This window comes from Rattus norvegicus, chromosome 9, assembly GCF_021556685.1.
Source record: "Rattus norvegicus strain SHRSP/BbbUtx chromosome 9, alternate assembly SHRSP_T2T, whole genome shotgun sequence".
Lineage (NCBI taxonomy): Eukaryota > Metazoa > Chordata > Mammalia > Rodentia > Muridae > Rattus > Rattus norvegicus.
The window spans coordinates 55,444,183-55,462,270 of record NC_141542.1 but is presented as its reverse complement, the minus strand read 5'-3'; the positions used below and the strand labels follow the sequence as shown (position 1 = coordinate 55,462,270).

The 18,088-nt window shown below is 44.1% G+C and overlaps 2 protein-coding genes across 35 annotated transcripts in view; one reads left to right on the top strand and one right to left on the bottom strand.

Annotated features, from left to right (window-relative positions):
• The window catches only part of Rev1 (REV1, DNA directed polymerase), a 72,810-nt gene extending 57,584 nt beyond the window's left edge, over window positions 1-15,226 (top strand). For 33 of the 34 annotated variants that reach the window (XM_087566080.1, XM_087566075.1, XM_087566070.1 and 30 more), the window contains 13 exon segments: window positions 1,620-1,774; window positions 5,275-5,394; window positions 8,236-8,456; window positions 9,280-9,452; window positions 10,725-10,827; window positions 11,522-11,687; window positions 11,936-12,132; window positions 12,690-12,926; window positions 13,350-13,470; window positions 13,860-14,026; window positions 14,110-14,269; window positions 14,446-14,548; window positions 14,822-15,226. In XM_087566080.1, the coding sequence (XP_087422206.1) occupies window positions 1,620-1,774; window positions 5,275-5,394; window positions 8,236-8,456; window positions 9,280-9,452; window positions 10,725-10,827; window positions 11,522-11,687; window positions 11,936-12,132; window positions 12,690-12,926; window positions 13,350-13,470; window positions 13,860-14,026; window positions 14,110-14,269; window positions 14,446-14,548; window positions 14,822-14,933 (2,035 nt within the window). In that variant the 3' untranslated portion in view covers window positions 14,934-15,226. 34 annotated transcript variants of the gene reach the window in all.
• A 616-nt stretch (window positions 15,227-15,842) lies between these two features.
• Eif5b (eukaryotic translation initiation factor 5B) overlaps window positions 15,843-18,088 on the bottom strand; it is a 54,635-nt gene continuing 52,389 nt past the window's right edge. Inside the window, 3 exon segments of the mRNA NM_001110141.1 lie at window positions 15,843-16,269; window positions 16,530-16,691; window positions 17,426-17,564. Coding sequence (NP_001103611.1) covers window positions 16,162-16,269; window positions 16,530-16,691; window positions 17,426-17,564 — 409 coding nt within the window. The 3' untranslated portion in view covers window positions 15,843-16,161.

Below are 18,088 nucleotides of genomic sequence, written 5' to 3'. Positions count from 1 at the left end.
ACCTTTTATTGGAAATAGATTCTTAGCTCATATATTATATATCCTGGTGCCATCTCACCCCCCACCACACAAGGCCAGCCCTCCACACCTCCCCTCCCATCCAGAACCACTCCCTTTCGTTTCTCACAGGAACAGGCTTCTAGGATATAACAATGTAACAGAATAAAGTATGGTAAGATAAACTTGTCACACGGAAGTGGGACACAGCAAACCAACAGAAGAGTCCAAGAACAGACAAGAATCAGCCTCACTCATGCACACACTCAGAGTCCCATAAACTCACTGCACTGAAAGCTGTAGTGTATGCATGGAGGACCTGGAGCAGACCCAGCACGGCTGCCTTTTCTTCAGCTCTATTCTCAACACTGTTAACCAGGAAGTACAGGCTCGGCTCTGCGAGTCTCCCCAAGAAAAGCAATGTCCATCCCTGCCCTATGGGAGCTACCTTAATGGTGAAGTAAAACAAGGGTAGCAGTTTGGGTGTTACTGTTTTACCAATGTGTTTGTGAAATGCTGTAAAAAAAGCTGAGGGCATGGATAGCATCCAAAAGAGGGCTAGGAACAGGTTGTTGAAGACGCTGCGGTCTCTCAGTCCTACATCCTGGAGGAGACAGCTAGCTTTGCACCTATAGCCTAGAAGTTGAGGGAGAGCTAAGACTATTACACTTTCTGTCTGTGAACACTCTTGGTGGCAGAGAAAAAGTTATTTTCTTTATTCTTTACACCTTGATTGTTAATGTTTTTAGCCTAAGAAGCATTTATTTATTTATTGAATGAGTAGATTTTGGTAATTTGGTTTGTAACCTACCAAAAAGTGCTAACAAACGGACTGAAACAGGCCTTGGCTGTGAGGCTCTTTCGATGTCTGTCCTTTCTGGTCTGGTCTGCGTCTGTCACATGGTCTCAAGATTATGCCTCTTGTCCAGCTTGTCAAAACAAGTAGTTCTTTATCTAGGGAGATCACAGAAGGCTAGAGAAAGGAACAGCATTTCCACTTGAAGATATGGGTGTGTTTCTCCTAGCCAGCATTCAGGCTGACTGGCCCCTTTGTCCTTAGAATCCCAGTGATTTAATTGATAGTAGATAGTTAATACTGAACAGCTGCCATTGAATTGATGTGTGTAAACTTCTGTTCATAAAGTTTTCTGATAAGCCATGTTAGAAATGCTGATAACTGTGATCAGTGGCCACTTGTAGCTTTTCAAAATGTGCCCCAGGGTATTCTGGGTCCAGTCACTGCTGCTGTAGTAGTTTTGGGAAAGGATTAGAGCACTAACTTTGTAGTCACAGTCAGTAAGGAAACAGTTGCATTTTGGAGTGTTATTTAAGATTAGAAGCCTGGTGTGGTGGTGTGCTGGTGTGATACTGGTGTGCTGGTGTGGTGCTGGTGTGGTGCTGGTGTGGTGCTGGTGTGGTGCTGGTGTGCTGGTGTAGTGGTGCTGGTGTAGTGGTGCTGGTGTAGTGGTGCTGGTGTGGTGGTGGTGTGCTGGTGTGGTGCTGGTGTGCTGGTGTGCTGGTGTGCCGGTGTGGTGGTGTGCTGGCGCTGCAGTGTCTACCCTCTCCCAGAGCAGCCTATAGGTGTGCTTCACTCACTCACCGCCTTTGCTTTGTCCTTACAGCTACACACACAGCATTGAAGCTGTCAGTTGTGATGAAGCCCTGATTGACGTCACTGACATCCTTGCAGAGACTAAACTTTCTCCTGAGGAGTTTGCAGCTGCCCTGCGTATGGAAATCAAAAACAAGACTCAGTGTGCTGCCTCTGTTGGGATTGGTTAGTGCATGGCTTGTCGTGTATGTGCTTTACCCAGTGTTTGATGCAAAGGCAGTTTAATAACTTCCTGCACTCGGCAGTAGTGTCCCTTCCCTTCCCTTCATCACTGTTTACAGCTGAGCAATGAAGATGTGCAAATGCAAGCAAGTGGTTGGTAGGAGAACATTTGTAGCAAGAACAGAAAAAAAAGATAAATTCCCCTTTTTTTCAAAAAGAAAAAGGGAGAGGTAAATTAAATTTAAATTTTTGTTTTCCTCAAATTTGAACAGAAACTACTTTAAAAGCAGATGAACAGCTAGAACTTGACGCTACGCTTGTCTCCTTTCCTGCCCTCCGCGTCCCTGGGCCACAGTGCTCTCTTCCCTTCATCCTGTGTCTGGCTCATCATTCATCTATGGCCACCGCCTGTCTGTCCTCCCTCTGTTAATTTGAAATCTTCAGAACTGAAGCACAGGCTGTCTGTGCCACCCTTTTCTACCTGTGCTCAGGCTGTTCACCAAGCCGAGCTCCACACTTTGTCCTGTAGACTGAGGGACCGCGGTGAAGCTTTCTAACCATGCTGGTCTTTCTTCTATCACTCCATCCTCATTTGTAAGCCCTTTTTCTCAGGTTCTTGCCTTTTGAACCACTATGGGGAACTTGGTGACATCATAGATAGGTTAATATACATTGAAGAGAGAACTAGAGGCCAGTGTGGTGACACACTGGTTATTTCAGCACTCAGGAGGCAGAGGCAGGAGGATTGAGGAATAACAGACCAACCTGAGTTGGTAGTGAGACTGTCTCAAAATGGGGTTTTGGGAAAGGATCAGTGACTTAGATTTCTACAGCTGGGGGACAAACATGCTGCTGAAGCACTGGGGAGCCAGTAGGATGGCCACGGAGCACCAGGAAGACTGGGGTGAATCCTTAGGAGTGTTCAGTAGGAAAGCCATAGACCTCCCTTCTGTTAGGCCTTGCACTGAAAGGTTCTTACTTGCCTGGTACCTGACCCTGAGATGATTCAAGAGAGAAGACAGACTGACGTGGTGAATTTTTTTATTGCTGTGATAAAGTAAGGCAACTTTAGAAAAGTGTGTGTTGAGCTCTCAGTTCTAGATGGGCAGGGATCTGCAATGGCACCGCATGGCACCACAGCAGATAGGGCAGCTGGAAGCCGAGAGATGGCACCTCACATCTCAGACCATACACAGGAAGCAGAGAATGAACTGGACATGGGACCTGGCTTTTGAAACTTCAAAGCTTGGACCCAAATGACAGTTTCCTTCCAACAGACCACACTGCCTGTGCCATCTCAGACAGTGCTGCTAACTGGGGAACAAGAACCCATGTGCCCGAGAGACTGTGGTGGGCATCGTCTGTAAACCACACACTCGGTGAATGAGATGTGGATGAGGATCTGGTTAGAGTCTGAGAAGTGCGTATGAGCGATTTTATTCACCGTGTCTTTAAAATTAGCCCAGAAGACGCTTCCATCCCACCCAGCCTTGTTCTTGTTGTTTTCATTAGAAACCTTGGTCATCGCTTTGTCATTTTTGTCCTGTATGCACTGCGTGCTCACATCCACTGCTGGGTTCCCTCCCAACTTTATGTCCTGTTTTTGTTTACTTTTGTTTCTGTTGATCCACGATCCTGTGGTCATGCACTGCTATGCTTATGGTTGTAGGACCATCTGAGTAGACAGACAGCCCATCAGCATCCTAAACTTGTGGAATAAATTACTTCCCCTAACAGCCAATAGTCTCTCAGCTAGAGTCAGACCATCCATTCTGCAGAGGAGGTGACTAGCGGGTCTCAGGAGAGTGACCACAGCTCCTGTAACTCTGGAGTGCATTGTGCCCTGTCACATGCAGGAGGCAGCGGTTCTCAGCTCCTAAGTCCTCCACCTCAGCCCTGGGAGGGTAGTGGGGTTGGGGCTCTGGGTGTCTCATCAGAGCCGAGCACTTAGTAGCCCTTGTTCTCCATGTTGTTGACACTTAAGATGCTTCTGACCATCTGCCCACTAGGAAGAAACGTACTGGATCAAGGTCGAGAGTAGCACAAATAATTTAGGGGCATAATATAAATAAACATTTGTGGCAGATAATTTGACATGTCCATTTAGCAATACCACACTGCCAGATAAGATAGACAGTCTCACAGCACACCTACCGGGGGGTTTTAGTGAGATACAGAATTCTGCGTGGTAGAGCAGGCTTCACAGAAAGCAGTTTTGACCCCTGGAGCAGTCTTCCCAATATCGCACTGAGTTCATCTTCCAGTAAGGTTTCTAAGAAAATGTGAAACACGATAGCATACTGAAAATTAAAAATATGGCAAGTACGTTAGCATTATATACACAGTTACTGTCTAGCCTGCCTTTTCACCCCCTACTGTTGGCCTGCAGGTCCCTGTCAGCCTTCTTATATATTTGGTTGTGAGCCTAGCCTTTAACGGCTGAGCCATCTCTCCAGCCCTCCCTGTCAGCCTTCTTTTCCAACCAACCTTTGCATTTCAGTGTCAGACACAGTTTTGATTTTCTCGTTTTTAGTCAGACTTATTTTAATTTACTTTACAAGTGGTGGTTTAAATACATTTTCAGTTTAAAAATGGAATTAAGACAAAAATTCCACTTGGTAATCTCCCCTCCCCCGCCTTTTCTCTCCAACTCCCTAACTTAGCACTGTTATCATTCTGATAGGACTTTTCTGTACTCCAACTCCCTGTAAGAATTTATAGTTACTGTACCTGTCGTATTGTTCTGACTCTGTTGTGCGTTGTTAGAGCAGGACTTCTCTGATGCTGTGCCGTTTCTTCCTTTCTTAGAGAGGCTCATCTGTTCTCTGGATCTCTGGCGCACTCGTCCCAATGCCACCCACTACACGCACCACGCATGTGCACATGCACACACCCCGCCTCCATTCACTGCTGACCTTCCCCTGCACTCTGAACCCCTTAAAACCCTCTCAAGTCACATGCTCTGTTTTGGGGTGTTGTTTCCAAAGCCTATTTGTTGCCTGTTGTCCCCACATAACCTGGATCCTGGTGTCAGGAAATTTGACCAACTTTAATTTTTGCTTTAGTTTTCGGTAAAATCTGCTATGCTCTGAGTGGAAGGGAGAGGATTTGAGACAGAATCTCTTACTGTAGCCCAGGCTAGCTCCAGTTCATAGCCAGTGAGCAACTTAAGCCTCCTGAGTGTTATCGTTTACATGAGGGGCCGGCCCCAGGGTAACCCCTCCCCGTTTTCTCTGTCCTACATCCATCACAAAGAGACATTGAAGTAATTCCTGTTTCAAAACCTCCATCAGCAACCATACTGGCCATAGTCTGAACAATTAAAGAAAATAAAATTACCAAATATGTGTGTTGGGCTGTGTACATGTACCTTGTCTGAATTAAAACTGAATTAGTTTTTATCATTTTAAGATACTTGACTGAGTCAATCTACATGTTCTTTGAAATTTTGAAAAATAATTATGGGTTATTTCTGAGCATTCTTTTTCCTTCCAATGTCACAGGTTCTAATATTCTTCTTGCTAGAATGGCAACTAAAAAAGCAAAGCCGGATGGGCAGTACCACCTGCAGCCAGACGAAGTCGATGACTTCATCAGAGGGCAGCTCGTTACCAGCCTCCCGGGTAAGTGCAAGGCTTCAGAAGCCTTTCCTGGGGTAGATGATCTGTGCTCTCCACACCTTTGTTTCTGTTCTTGGGAGGGAGGCTGTTTATCAAGCAGGGTCTTGCCTAGTGCCCTGGGTTGCCTCACACTCTCGGATCTTCTTGCTTCAGCAGCCAAGTGTGGGAAGACGTGCCGTGCTGCCACACGTGCTGCCGTGATCAACTTCCTTCTCTTTTCAAATACAGTATCGACAGTTACAAAAACAAGAACAGCCTGTGATTTATTTACTATAAATTTTAGTTTTCACCTAGTGGATTCTACTCTACCTATTTCTCCCAGGGGTTATTTGGTGGGTGGCTAGGTAGGTAGGATAGTAGGTGGCTACCCTGGCCAGAGGCCCTGGGTTCCATTCCCAGCTGGCTGTTGGCACAGAGGCTGGTAATCCAGGCGAGTCTGTGAGTTTGTATGCTATTGTATATGGAGGTCCAAGGACGACTTGAGGAGTCAGTTTTCTCTTCAACCATGGGTTCTGGGGATTGAGCTCAGGTTCTTGAGCTTCCTAGGGAGCCATCGTCTCAGCAGCCCAGCTTTCACTCTCAGACTCATAGTCAAGTGGTTTATATCTAAGCTGTAAACGAAGGGTCGGCTCTGTGGTAATGATGCTCCTGAAATGCAGGCTGCGTGGAAGGTCAGCCTTGGGTTTGAATCCTAGCACTGGTCTTAAAGGTCAGTTTTTAATCTGTGTAGTTTTTAAGTGTATTTATGAACGTGTGTCTGTGTGGGATATGTACATGTGAGGGCAGGTGCCCCTGGAGGCCAGTGCACCCACTAATTATGCACTTAGCCTATGATGTGCTCTGTAACTATAACTAGTAAGCCGTTGTTGAGTGGATGTAAGCAGTGAAAATACAAGGCTGATTATGAGGGACTACAGATGATTGTGTTGTGTGGGGAAAATGTATACTGAATTCATCCTAGCTACCCAGTGAGAGCTGATTATCTCTAACAGCTGTCTCAGTAAGGGCTCTTGGGTCTTTGCAAAGCTCCTAACCCATTATTACCCCATGCACAAGGTCAGGGCTAGGATTGTGCATGCAGTGTGACTAACAGCTCCACACAGCCATGTCGCTGTGGGAAGGATCATCAAGCTCAGCTTAGTTAGCAGCTTCCTTATTTGTCACAGCCGTGAGCAAGTGCCGACTGAATTGCACAAACATTTCCATCACCATTGACATTTCATTGTGGATGACGAAGACTTATCAAGTGGACTGCCAGGGTCTGGCTGTGTGAGCAGCGGTCACTGTCCATTTTTAATATGGTTCCTCTCAAGGGCAGATGCATGCCATGCCCCAGCTGATTGACCAGCAGCTTCTGTGGCTTTCTCCTTCCAGCAGCAAACCTCTCTCCTCTTCTTCTTTTCTTCCTTGGTTGGCTGTAATAGTTAGGCCTTGAGCCCTGTCTTCTTTCTCCTTGCTGATGATGTTTCCTTATGAACTCTGCTGCACTGCATTGAATTAGTGACCATTCTGCTCCTGGCTTGGAGGCCATCCTTCTCTCAAACCGTCACTGCAGGACCATTTCATTACATCAGATTAGCTGTCCTTACAGACGATGGTTCCATTGCATTAGCTTGGTTGTGCTTCCCTTGCACCTATGGTGGATGATGCTATTCCAAGGTCCTCTCTCACTCCTTGCGTTTCCCATCTATCATATTCACACACACAGTGCAGCTCAGTGCTGCCCCTTGCTTGCCCTTTGTTCTGACTTCTGCTGTACATAGCACAAGTGGGAGCCTGCATTCTTCCCACCAGGATGTACATCTGTAGCTCTCAGCCTGTTGGCCATGACCTCTTTGACAAACCTCTGTCTCCAAATATTACATCACAAATCATAGCAGTAGCAAAATTACAGTTATGAAGTAGCAATGAAAATAATTTTATGGTTGAGGAACTGTATTAAAGAGTCATAGTGTTAGGAAGGTTAAGAACCACTGATAACAGATCCTTATGGTTTAAACTTGTGGCCTACTTCCAAGTCAAAATTGCTTTTAAAGTTCATCAAGTCCTCACCCGTGTCCTATTTTACTGTATCTGAGAGTTGTCTTGGCAGAGAACGGACTAGGGGTCTTCCTGGGGCAGGAAGCCGACCACTCTAGGATAGAAGCGAAAGTCACATGACCACATTGAGCAAAAGATACCAGCAGACTTTGCTCTTTTTTGCTAACATACAAAAGCACACTACATCATAAAACTTTTAACTGTTTTATGATGTAAAGTTTTTTAAATAAGACTTAGAGTTTTCCTGAGTTACTGTAAACTGTTTTCTCAAATGTTTATCTCTTTTTAATGTCTATTTATTTTTGGATATGGTGTGGGGCAGGAAAAGTGACCAATGCCCTGGATAGCACTGAAACTTTGTGTACCTCATATGGGGAGCCATGGAGGCTGCTGTAGGACAGGTCTTCAAGATACTCATTTATTTAGCTGTTCAATTAAGAGAAACAGATCTCTCCCCCGTGTCACTGGGCCCACTCTTGCCCTTGTGAGATCAGACCTGTGTGTCAGTGTCTGCTCTGGGTCAGTAAATGTAAGGAAGCCATCATGGCTGTCTGTGGACATCAGCGTCTCAGCACAGCCCCATGCTGAGCTCATTCTGGAGTGTTTGTGCACGCCCTGCAGGTTCAGATCATGATGAATTCTGAAATAAAAATTTGTTATTTACTGATTTGTGGATAAGATCTTAATCTTGGTATTAGTCATGAAATTATTTTTAGTATAAAATTTAATGTTTTGTGCATATATAAATAAATGACCAAAATTTTAATAGTTTGTCAGTTACTGTGTATATATTCCTTTTCCTAGGAGTTGGACGTTCAATGGAATCTAAGCTAGCATCTTTGGGAATTAAGACTTGTGGAGATTTGCAGTGTTTGACCATGGCAAAACTCCAGAAGGAATTTGGCCCCAAGACAGGGCAGATGTTGTATAGGTTCTGCCGAGGTCTGGACGATAGACCTGTTAGAACAGAGAAGGAACGAAAATCTGTTTCAGCCGAGATCAACTACGGAATAAGGTTCACCCAGGTAATGTGTCTTTACCTGGTTCTGTTTCTAACCTCTAAAACTCTTGGAGATTGAAATAAACACAGAAACTGTTGGTTTTCTGAGAGCCATGGTGACTTTTTAAGGTAGATCCTTAATTAAAAAACTCTAGGTCTTAATGAAAGATATAAAATATTCTGCTTTTGTGGTCTAAAGTGATTCAGATTACAATTATTCTCATTACCAATGAAGAAGGAAAGGCTAGGCATGTGTTTTGAGTGTCAGAATTTTTTTAAACTATAGATAAAAACCGGTCTCCTTGACTTCGTTTTTCATGCTTTGAGGTTGTCAGCCTTCCTAATGCCATGACACTTTAATATGATTTTTCATGCTGTGCTGACTCCAACCACAAAAGTATCTTATTGCTACTTCATAACTGTAGTTTTGTTATTGTTAAGAATAGTAGTCTGAATATCTGTGGTTTTCAGATGGTGTTAGTTGACCCCCAAAGGGGTCGTGAACCTCGGGTTAAGAAACACTGCCTTTGGAGTGGCAAACGGACTGGTGTTGTGGTCCTCAAGAGTGCACACTTGGACTTGGGACCAATCTAACAGTGTGGAATTCACATTTTATTAGGGACTCGAAGATTTGCAACAGGAACAGAAAATGCCTTACAGAGTCCTCAGTACACCGAGAACATGACCACTTAATTAACACACAGGTCAAGGTGTATACACGATGTTTCTTTTAAATAAATGCTGATGAGGGGGCAATAAGATGTGCTCAGTCTTGAGATCCAAGACTTGAGAAGAACCGTTGGGTTAAGGAGAATCATGAGAGTGCTGTCATCTTTGTCTTTGTGTAGCCCAGAGAAGCCGAAGCCTTCCTTCTGAGTCTGTCAGGAGAGATTCAAAGCCGACTTGAAGCTGCTGGCATGAAGGGCAAACGCCTGACTCTGAAGATCATGGTACGGAAGCCCGGGGCCCCTATAGAAACTGCAAAATTTGGAGGCCATGGAATTTGTGATAACATCGCCAGGTAAATTTTTTCTTTAAAAAAAGAATGTTGGTAGTTCTATTCTGTGCAGTTAATTATAAGTCATACATGATAAAAATCAGTAGTAGTAGTTTTAGTTAAAACTTACCAATCCTGGTGATGTTAAATATCCTGTAGAGGCAGGCCACAGCCCATGGTCACCTGACTCAGGTTTATTACTAACTATTGCAAAATACCGAAGAAAAGATTTCTTTAGTTCACAGTTCCTGGTGTGCAAGATATTGGTACCGCTGGCATCACAGCATTATAAACACAGATAACGGCCAGAGGCTTGCTCCTCCCCTCTCTGACCAGGTGCCCATGACAGCACTACTAGCTGCTTCCTAGAGAAGTGGCCTAGTTACTCCCAGTCTCAGTCTCTTCAGGTCCAAATCACTGACACCAACTGGACTGTGAGCCACATCTAAGTCACCACCAGGTGGCAGCCGGAGGTTTCTTTGGGGGTCTCCAAGTTAACTTGAGAATTAGAAAGGAAAAGGGCTGTACATTAGCAAGACAAGGGGACTGGTATGGTTTGTGAACCTCTGAGGTGTTCCAGACTTTCCTGAGTAAATCATTAGAGCAATCAGAACCATGTCTGAAAGCTGTGTGAAACTTTTGTTTAAAAGCGTGTTCGATGGGCACATCACTTGATGTTTGTGACCAACATGAAACCACTTTTGAAAGTGTCTTAAGATCTAACAGTCAATCTGTAAGGGTTATAATGTGTGTTTTCAGTAAAGAGTAGCTTATGTTAAACATGTTTTTTCTTTTGTGACCTTATAAAGTCTCTAATACAGAAACTTAGTGTGTCATTGAAAGCACGGTGGAAACAGGCAGAGTAAAGCAACATACTTTACTTCATGTGGAAATTAAATGCAACAGTAATGGACATTTCCTTATGAAACTGGTTCTTAAGCATAATTTTGTGGGGGCAGGTGGGAGGGAGGCAAGAACCAGGTGGCAAGAACCAGGTCCAGTTTAGAGTGTGCTTCTGGGAAGAACTGGCGTTGTACCATACAGTCTGTGTTATAATTGTATATTTTTTATATCCATTAACTAAAATTGTCTTGCCTAAATTTGCTAACTTTTTTGGTTTGGAACTTCATGGCTTGTTTAAAGTACCAGTGTTGTGTGTAATGGTTTCTATGCTTGTGGATGGTATTCCTGGCTTATTATGAGGGCAGTTAATAGCTCCATGCAATGTCTGCCTTTTAATGTGGATACATATGGAATGTACATGTTTGCTTAAGAATGCAATTCTAATACTTACAGGACGGTAACTCTGGACCAGGCAACAGATAGCGCAAAAATAATTGGGAAAGCTACTCTGAACATGTTTCATACAATGAAATTAAATATTTCAGACATGAGAGGGGTGAGTATCACACTGCATCTCCTTTCTGTAGCGTGACGTCTGTCTGGGCTTCATCTGAGCTTGGTCCTTATGTGTCATATACAGGGTTTTACCTTCTTCCATGCAGTCCAAGGAGTCAGTCAGGACTTCCCATCAAAATCATCTTAGTTTTGACAGATTAGATTAGTTATTGTGAAGATTGTTTTCTGCATAGTATTATTCAAGTCTTATATATTATTTTTTTCTGCCCTTCCTATTCCCAGCCCTGGACCAGCCCTTTTGTCACTGAGCCATTGCCCCAGCTCTGTAAAGTTACTACTGCAGGGAGAGGTTGAACCCTGTACCTTGATCAGCCTGTCAGCTTTGGAGACAGATGCTGTATAAAGCCTCAGTGGGGGCTGGTGAGAGACTTCAGCAGCTACAGGCACTGCCATGGTCCCCCACCTTGCACTGTACCAGCCTCTCCTCTGTAAATGTAATACACCCTCTAAAGCCAACCAGAAAACTGATGGAATACTGAAGTCCACTTTTAAGTCTTAAATCAGTGCGACACAAGTTGTTTGTGGGATAACTCATGTATAAGCTGTTGGTTTGCATTGTTTCGTTTGCTCCCCTATTCTAGAAGTTGGATCTCAATGGTAATACCAACAGATAGACTGTTTGGATGGATCTTCTTTACTTTTGTAGTTTTAGAAATATTTTTATTTGACTCTAGGTTGGTATTCAAGTGCATCAGTTGGTTCCTGCTAATTTACATCCTTCCACGTGTTCAAGTCGTCCATCAGCTCAGTCAAGCCTCTTCTCTGGTCTGCCACATTCTGTCCGTGATCTCTTCCAACTTCAGAAAGCTAAGAAACCCACAGAAGAGGAGCACAATGAAGGTGGGTGGCCATCAGTGTGTGGCTCTTTCTGCTCTACTAAGTCCTTGGGGAATAGTATCCATTTTAAATCCACATGTGTCTCTGCCTTCTCATTTGCCTTTGTTCTAAAAAGTAAAATTGCATTCTAAATAATGAATTTAAAACTATTTGCAAGGAAAAGAGTTAGAGTTAAGTGTTTGGGAGGGGTGGAATGTCTGTTTTTCCCTCTTCCAGTGAGCTAAAGAGACTATTTGTTCCTACAATTGTAGGGCTGGCTGCTGTGGATCTGGAAGTGTCCTCCAACTCTCGAGCTTGTGGTTTATTGTCACCCCCATCTGCACATCTGGCTACTGTCAGTCCTGATGCTAACAGAGGCGAGTGTTCCAGGAAATGGAACGGCCTGCATTCTCCTATTGGTGGACAGTCAAGGTTGAACCTCAGTATAGAGGTCCCATCACCGTCCCAGGTATGGTTTCTGATCCTTAAGTCAGATTTGTATGAAGAACAAAAATGTATTCTTCCTTTGTAGATCAGCATACAAAGTCATCTTTATTTATACTGTTCTCGCCTAAGCCCCTCCCACTTCTGCAGGTCCCCTTGTTTGCTAGTGTGCTTTGTCCGGTGTATCCCATCACCTTTTTTTAAATGCATTCACATGGGTGGCAGGGCTAAAAAAAACTGAAAATGCTGCCTGGAGATCTATCTAGGGAAAGGGGGCAGTTCTCATGAGGAGATCCCTAATGCTTTTAAGGATAGCATGATTATATTGGGGGGAAATTTTTCCCATCTGAAAAGTTAATTTCTTTGTTCCCTTTCCATGGGTGAGTTCTTACTGTGAGGTGTTCTGTATGTGGACTCCCTTGTGTATGCTACTCACTCCGATACTGCACTCATTCAGACTCAGGCTTCAATGGCCATCAAGATAGCTGAGGTAGAGGCTAGCTTTTTGAAGGCTGGTGTTCTGGACTTTTGCTGTTCCTCAAACCTTCATTCTGAGCATCGTTTATATTTGGTATTTTACAGATTGACCAGTCTGTTTTAGAAGCGCTCCCACCTGATATCCGGGAACAAGTAGAACAAGCTTATGCTGCTCAACAAGGAGAGCCGCGTGGCTCTAAGAAGAAAGAACCAGTAAATGGCTGCAGTTCAGGGGTATTGCCACATCCTGTTGGCACAGTTTTGTTACAAATACCAGAGCCTCAAGAACCTAATAACAGTGACACCAGAATCAGCGTGATTGCCCTTCCAGCGTTCTCACAAGTACGCTCATGTCAGGGACTGCTCCCCTCACCTGTCCTCTCCTCACACTTCTCTCCTGGGGCCTGCTCATCTGCAGTGGCTGGCCACTTGACCCTGTTCATAAAGTAGGCAACTCAGCACCAGAGGGAAGAGACATGCAAGGAGGGCATGGTGTGTCAGTCCCTAGAGCAGAAGATGCTTTGCTGACTATGGGTCATGAGACCTCCAAAATAGGGGGAAGACGTGCAGAAGTGTGCACGAGTTCTTGGCTTCCCGTTGTAACTGAGTGTCTTGTTCTGATCAGTTAGCATAGAAATTGGATTGCTCATTTCCAGTCTTTTGGAAAGTTTTGTCCTAGCTTTGCTGTTCAAGGACCTATTAAAGTGATTTCAAAAGTCTAGCTACTATTCAGAATTAACTTAGGTGTGACTTTTCTTCTCTTAGGTGGACCCTGATGTCTTTGCTGCCCTTCCTGCTGAGCTTCAGAAGGAGCTGAAAGCAGCGTATGATCAAAGACAAAGGCAGGGCGAGGATACCACTCAGCAGCAGCCAGCTAGTACAAGTGGTAAGACGACTGAGAACTGCCATGTCCCAAAAGGGGGCTAGAGCAGTGACATTGTTGTGCTAGACTAACTCTTCAGTAAGTATTGTAAAGCCAGTTGTGCTGGTGTCCCTCACAGTATTTTGGATACGAGTCAAGCTACTTGCTCTTTGAGACTGTGAACACACATTTATTTATTAGGCCTGTGTAATTCCTAATTGTCTTCTGATCTTCAGGACCATTTTATCACACGTAAGCATCCTGAGCAAGCTCAGAGTGCTCAGGCCCACAGCTGAGCAGGGAGGACTCTATGCCTTAAGCCACTGCGGTCCTGGTCCCCCTCCTTTCTGCTCTTGGTAGTAAGGTGTATTAGGACAACAGAATTACTGAGAATCTCAATCCTCTTCTTTTAGTGCCAAAGAATCCTTTACTTCAGCTAAAGCCACCAGCAATGAAAGACAAGAGAAACAAGAGGAAGAACCCCATTGGTTCCCCCAGGAAGATTCAGAGTCTGCCAGGGACCTCTGGGAGCCCTCAGAAGTTAATGGATGGTTTTCTACAACATGAAGAGAGACCCCTGGTAACTGGAACAAAGACCGACTGTTATTAGATTTTAATGTACTCCATACTGTCTGAACACAGCATTCTCGTCCACTTTCACAGGAAGAGGTCTCCGCTTCCACCCCTGGTGCACAGAGCCTGTCTGGTCTGCAGTGCGGCAGCCAGAGCAGCTGTTTTAGACCGGCAGCACCCAACCTAGCTGGAGCTGTGGAATTCAGTGATGTGAAGACCTTGCTTAAAGAGTGGATAACTACCATCTCAGGTTCGTGCAGCAGTTCTGTGATTCAAGAGCAGGAGCCACGCACGAGGGGTTAGACTTGGGCCTCTAACACTTCTAACCAGAAGTTCTAAGACACATGCTTTGATAGTCAGGGGGATAACTAACTGCAGATTTCTGACTTCACTGGGGTCTTCACTTGAGGTTTTCCTCCTTCCTAGATCCAATGGAAGAAGACATCCTGCAAGTTGTGAAATACTGCACTGACCTTATAGAGGAAAAAGATTTGGAAAAATTGGATCTTGTTATAAAATACATGAAAAGGTAATTTATTAAATATTTTTACTGAAAGAGGGGGGAAATATGGATAGAATAAGTTTTTTAAGATTCCTGGCTTTAAATGCCATAATGTGGATGGGTAGTAACTTAAAAAATACCCACTCCCACAGTTAGGTCTAAAGTGAACATGAACTGAGCACCCTATATAGGCCCTTTATTTGTTTAATCCAAGACTTGGTTTTACTGTCTGGGCTGGCCTTTAAACTCAGTGGCTGAGACTATAGGAGTGAGCCACAGTGTCCTCTTCCTCGCCCTCAGGTTGATGCAGCAGTCAGTGGAGTCAGTATGGAACATGGCGTTCGACTTTATTCTTGACAATGTTCAGGTGGTCTTACAGCAGACGTATGGAAGCACATTGAAAGTCACCTGACTGTCCAGAGAGCCTGGTGCTCTCTGCCCAGCAGTGCTTGTGAGGTATTTGCAAAGTGCATGACAGTGATGCTCTGAGTTTTCATAATTCTACATTTCTTTTTAAGCAAGTGTTTTGTACATTTCTTTTTCAAAAAAGTGCCAAATTTGTCAGTATTGCATGTAAATAATTGTGTTAATTCTTTTACTTGTAGCATAGATTCTATTTACAAAACGTTTGTTTATAAAGTTTTATGGATTTTTACAGTGAAGTGTTTACAGTTGTTTAATAAAGAACTGTATGTATATTTTGTACAGGTTTTTTTTTTCTTGTGAATCCTTAAAAAACTCAGCTCTAGGAAGAACTAGCAACAGTTCATTCTACTTAAACGCTAGACCTCAAAGCCAGCCTGCTCCAGACTGTGTGCAAAGAAAAGCTATGAGATTGCTCGACAGTCCCAGGCCAGCATTTTCCTAGATGTGAACAAGGAAAAAGACCTTCTCTAGTGGTGGCTCTACATTCATTTGTAGTGGATACTCTGAACTTCAAGTTTTCTTACAGCAGGTTTCTTCAAAGGATGCTGGTGGATCCTCAGGGATAGTTTAGTCATGAGGTCTAATCATGACCTCTAGTAAGTAATGACTGCCACTTTTTTCCGGAATGTATGGAAAAATATAAGGATAGCACACTACAAGTGTTAGCAGGAACTGAGGGTGAGCTTCCTATCATGGAGACTAGCCCAGCCCCCTGGAATGCAGGTCTCCTCTTTCTTGACAAGCAGTAATTGCAGCCAGCTAGCCTTACCCCATGCTTGCACACAAAGCAGACAAGTTCGTCCTAAGGGCATGTGGGAGAAGGGGAGGGTTGAAGTCACTTCGGAAAGAATACCCATAAACTATACATCAAAGATTCCAAGAATCACAAAATCTGTAGAAGCTTAGTTAATCAAATACTGCAGGACTGATTTAATCAGTATAAAATTGAAAGATTTAGATTTGTAATAAAAATCCAAATTTGAGGAAGGGCAAACTTTAAAACAGCAGCCAAGTCTTAGAGGAAGGGCAGGTGAGTGCAGGCACGCTGGACTGTGGGGCGGGGAACTGACCACTGTCAAACCAGTGTAAGTTGCTTGGTTTCTCATGGAAAACATTTTATACACCTAAGTCCATCAGCGTCCAAATGTCTGTTCTGTTGGTAATATCACAACATAATATTACATTTACTCCAAATTCTGTCCCATGTGGGAAAGTTAGATGATTTCAAATACTTTCTTCAGCTCCACAATAAGCTGCCAGTCACTCTTCTGCATTTCGTCTCTGAACCAGTCTTTGAGTGCATCGATGGACTGCCGGCTGATCTGCAATAGCGAAGACAAACAGGGTGAGCCAAAGGTGTCGATGAAAGCCAGTGGTCCCAAGTGTCACTTAAGCTAAAGAAAGGCAGTGCTTTGCAGCCCGCTTCAGGGGGAGGACCTACATGTGAGCGAGTTCCTGGGGTTGTCAGAGGCACCACCTGATATCCCCTGAGCTACTGCCATAGGCAGCCAGATGGGTAAAGGGGACTAAGATTTCTGAAATTTGCAGTCTGAAAATACGGTATTTTTGCTGAAATACTTACCTTGCTGACAAGAATGTCTGTAGCTTCGAAGTGTCTCCCAAACATTTTTGGAGATTCCCCAGGGATAGGTTCTATTTTGACACAGACCTCTTGTCCTTTTTTTGCAACATCCACCTGCTTGTGGTTTATTTCAATGCTTGTTACTATCCCAATGTCAACAAACTATAAGAGAAAGATCAAGGTCAGAGACTTAAGTTTTCCATAAACTGTCCTGACCGCTGAACTTGGGACTGCTGGAACCTGCAGTGTTCACAGCAGAATTTCTCCACACTACCCATCTACCCCACACCTGACAATGCTCTAAAGACTTGGCGTGTCCATTGGCCTAGTGTCCTGCTGTAAAAGGACATACAGATCAAATAAGCCAGAAAGATGGGGGCACCGAATCACAGTCAACAGCTCAAAGTGACACCAGAAAATAACTGCAAGTTCTTCCTGTCACCTAGGCCAGAAAAGTACTAGATGAGCCTAGAAAACAAGTCACCATCCCAAAATGAAGGCTCCAAAGGCCACAGCTATAGTAGGTAGCCATGATCAGTAGCCATCGTCCTGTGAGAAGCTCTGTGGTTGGAAGGAGAATATAAGTTTTTCCTCATTTCCAAAGTCAATCTAATAGGTTCAGTGTCACTGAGAAATAATGTTTTGGTGACCTGCATAGTAATGTTGGAGGCCTCTTGAAGGTTCCTTCAGTAAGTCTGTTTGTAGAGAAGGGAATGGACAACCCCGAATTTGTAATGTCCCTAACACATTTGAACTGGCCTCTTCAACATCTCCACTGAGTGTGTAAGCAAGCACAGGACATGAATGAGGAATGCAGACATTACTGAAGGGATGCCATCCACAGTTACAACGTTAGACAAAGGTTGACCCCCTGCTTGCTTGAGATAAGAACTTACATTTTTGCTTGGAACACACATAGGTGTTCCTTGTTTCACTTGACCAGCCTCCACAGTGACCCCTATTACTATTGGATCTCGGGAATTGAAAATGTACTGAGGGAGAATCTTCATCTTGCAGGGAAATACTGCTATGTGCCTGAAAGTAAAAGGAAAGCAAAAGAAACCTCAAGGTCACAAACTCGAACATGCAAGGTCACAAAATCGCAAATGCAGATGGGTGGCAAGTTGATGAATGCCACAGAGCTCTAACCCAGTTCAAAGCTACCTCAAGGAACATTTTTATGCTCAAACTAAATGATGGTGCCTTGCCCCTAAAGGTAACATTTTGCTAACCATGTCCTGGAGGTTAGAACATGGGGAAGAACTTGCTGGAAGAACTTGCTGCCATGCCAGTCACCCTTGTAGTCATCCATCTATATATTCCTCATCATAGTCCTGGTGTTTCCCAGTCCTTGTCATTCACATGCTGGAAGTGCATTAGGACAATTTAGGTTCTGTCCTAAGTTACTGTCCCCTAGGCAACCCTAGGCAGTGTAACCATGGCATGTAGACCCATAAAAGATCAACCTGCCCTGCAGCCTAGGATGTTACTCCTGTACCTGAAAGCTCTGCTACTTCTCCAGTGTGGCCCCGTTGCTGGATGTGCTGCACTGTGACTAC